The sequence below is a fragment of the Myotis brandtii genome, unplaced genomic scaffold (genome assembly GCF_000412655.1).
Source record: "Myotis brandtii unplaced genomic scaffold, ASM41265v1 scaffold1037, whole genome shotgun sequence".
Lineage (NCBI taxonomy): Eukaryota > Metazoa > Chordata > Mammalia > Chiroptera > Vespertilionidae > Myotis > Myotis brandtii.
The window spans coordinates 162,949-165,384 of record NW_005353483.1 but is presented as its reverse complement, the minus strand read 5'-3'; the positions used below and the strand labels follow the sequence as shown (position 1 = coordinate 165,384).

The following is a 2,436-nucleotide window of genomic DNA, read 5'->3' as shown; positions in this document are numbered from 1 at the left end:
TAACACAAAAAAGGGAGAGAGGCTTGCCACAGATCACCAACAGGGTTGAGCTGTCTGAGGAGGTTTCATGCTGTGCCCAGGGACACTCAGTACCTAGCAAGTGTGGCGGTGGTGGCCAGCAGCAAGAATGACATCTACAGACCTGTGGCTATCGGAATAACACAGCTATTGGGTACAGTTTATGTGGTAGCTATAAGCAAATGGGAGACACTTTCTAGGGACTCCCCAAAACACTTGGGGTGGAACTTTCTAGGGTACTGGGTCTGTTTCCTGCAGTATCGGAGAATGTAAGAGCGGGCAAAACAGGCTACAAACTCTCATTTGCTAAGGTTGTCCCTTTTTTTCCATTTCTACATCTTTGTCTCAAAAAACTGGGGTAGGCTTTCATTTAAAAATAAACTAGTCTTCTCCCTATAAGACGTATTAGCAAATTCAGGTTGTGACTAAGTTATTTTTCCCATCTGCTGTTTGATTTTTCTTGTTGTTTACTCCCTGTTCAGTAGAGCTCAACTACTGCAGTTATTATTGCTCTTGCTTAGTAGACAGGCTACACCCCCACATGCTTGCTTTCACTGATGTCACCATGGCATCACTTGGTCACAAAGCTGTGTTCAACCACAGCTCTGTCTTCCCTGCTCTGTAAGATCTGGGCTGCCTTTTGTTTTATGTTCCACGGTGTCTTGTTTGTGCCATTCTTAATTTACACGGTAGAGATGCTATCATCACCAATTAACATTTTTCAAGGGCCCCCTGCATGCACGGCACATTGGGACTAATTTAATATTCTCTTTGTTTCAGATATAGCAGGTGGATCCTTCAAATGGATTTTTAAGTATCTCAGTGATGAAGAAGAACAGAGGCATCAGTCAGGATTTGGGAAGACAAGCCTTTGCAGAACATGCTTTAAAAAGAGCATCAAGGATTGGTATTAATATTTGAAAGTTTCCTTCAGCAAACAAATGACAAAAGTAAAAGACACTGCATTCGTTGCTCCTGGAAGAAGCCTTGCCCCCGTCCATTCAGACATCTGCCCTTCGTTTGTGGCATTTCCCTCTTTACTTATTTCAGCCCTTCTGATCTTCAAGGCTGAGTCTAAATTTTTCTCCCTGAGGCATTTTCTCATTATCTCCGCCCTTGGGGTGACTCCCTCCTCCAATTCCGATAGCCCTTATCACTTATACCAGTCATTTGGAAATTTACCACATGATGCATTATACTCTTATTTAATGAATATTTGTTAATACTCCTCAAGTATATTAGAGAACTGTCTACACCATTTCTTTGTTTCCCATTCTCAGGGTCAGCACGGTGTTCTGTCAATCGTAGAATATATTAAAGTCTATTAAAATGAAACCGAATTTTTAAAAAAGGGTGGGAGGGGAGACAGTGAGACTCACAAGCATCATTAATTAACTTTTTCTAATGTAAGAGTTATATGTACATTTTTTTTTGAGGGTGTATTGGAGAAGGCAAGAACACCACTGGAAATCAGCAGTTTGTCATTCCAGATATAATAAATTCTTTTTTTTTTTTGCCCTGCCTAAGCTGTATTTATTTTTTGGCCTAGCCCTTTCGATGTGGCAGTAAGTAGTCTACCATGGCTTTCGGTTAGCAGTGGTTCTCAACTTTGGCTGCACATTAGAATCACCTGGGAATCTTTTTTTAAAATCCTGATTTCTGGGCCTCATCTTCAGGAAATTCTGTTTGTTACTAATGTTGTGGCCCCACCCCATAACAAAGAAACAGAATTTCCGGAGGATGAGGCCCAGCAATCAGGATTTTAAAAAGATTCCCAGGTGATTCTAATGTGCAGCCAAGGTTGAGAACCACTGGGTTGTAGGAACTGATATTCAGGAGAACAGACCTCATCACTTTCCCTTCAGAAAAACAAACGTTCGGTTCCGTCACACATTTTGGAACGAAGAACACACCTTTATGCCTTATGACGTCAGGAACCTGGCCCCGCGAGGCCTGGGACCCATGAATCCCACCATCACCACCGACACCCATTGTTGCGCGGAAACCGCGATACCGGCAGCCGGCGAGCTGTTTCCCAGACGAAGCTCCCGCGGGGCCCCGCCCACCGCCGTTCCGGGAACCTCATTGGCCGGCCCTCCGCCCGCCGTCTGGATTAGCCCTCGGGATTTGGCACGGGAGGCGGGAGTCCCCCTTCCGGGCATCGATTGGTGAAATATTCATGACGGCAAGCAGTTTTCCAAGTTTCTATTGGTCCTTAGGCCTCCGAGTGGGCGGGGCAAGGCAGAGCAACGGGGCTCAAGGAGGGAAGCGCGGAATGCGCCGGCGCGTAGTCGGGGACGCCGGGCCGAGGGTTTTGCTAGGAAACCGACTGTTGTTGCCCCGCCCCCTCGGGGCTTTTGGTCCCGTTAACTGTCGGGGTGCGGGGGGCTCCAGTGCCGGGCGACATGCCGGTGCGCT

General features: G+C 46.4%; 1 protein-coding gene across 1 annotated transcript in view; it reads left to right on the top strand.

Annotated features, from left to right (window-relative positions):
- Window positions 1–2,295: 2,295 nt before the first annotated feature.
- MDM1 (Mdm1 nuclear protein) overlaps window positions 2,296–2,436 on the top strand; it is a 39,297-nt gene continuing 39,156 nt past the window's right edge. The window contains exon 1 of the mRNA XM_014537601.1: window positions 2,296–2,435. Coding sequence (XP_014393087.1) covers window positions 2,424–2,435 — 12 coding nt within the window. The 5' untranslated portion in view covers window positions 2,296–2,423. The remainder of the gene's footprint in view (window position 2,436) is intronic.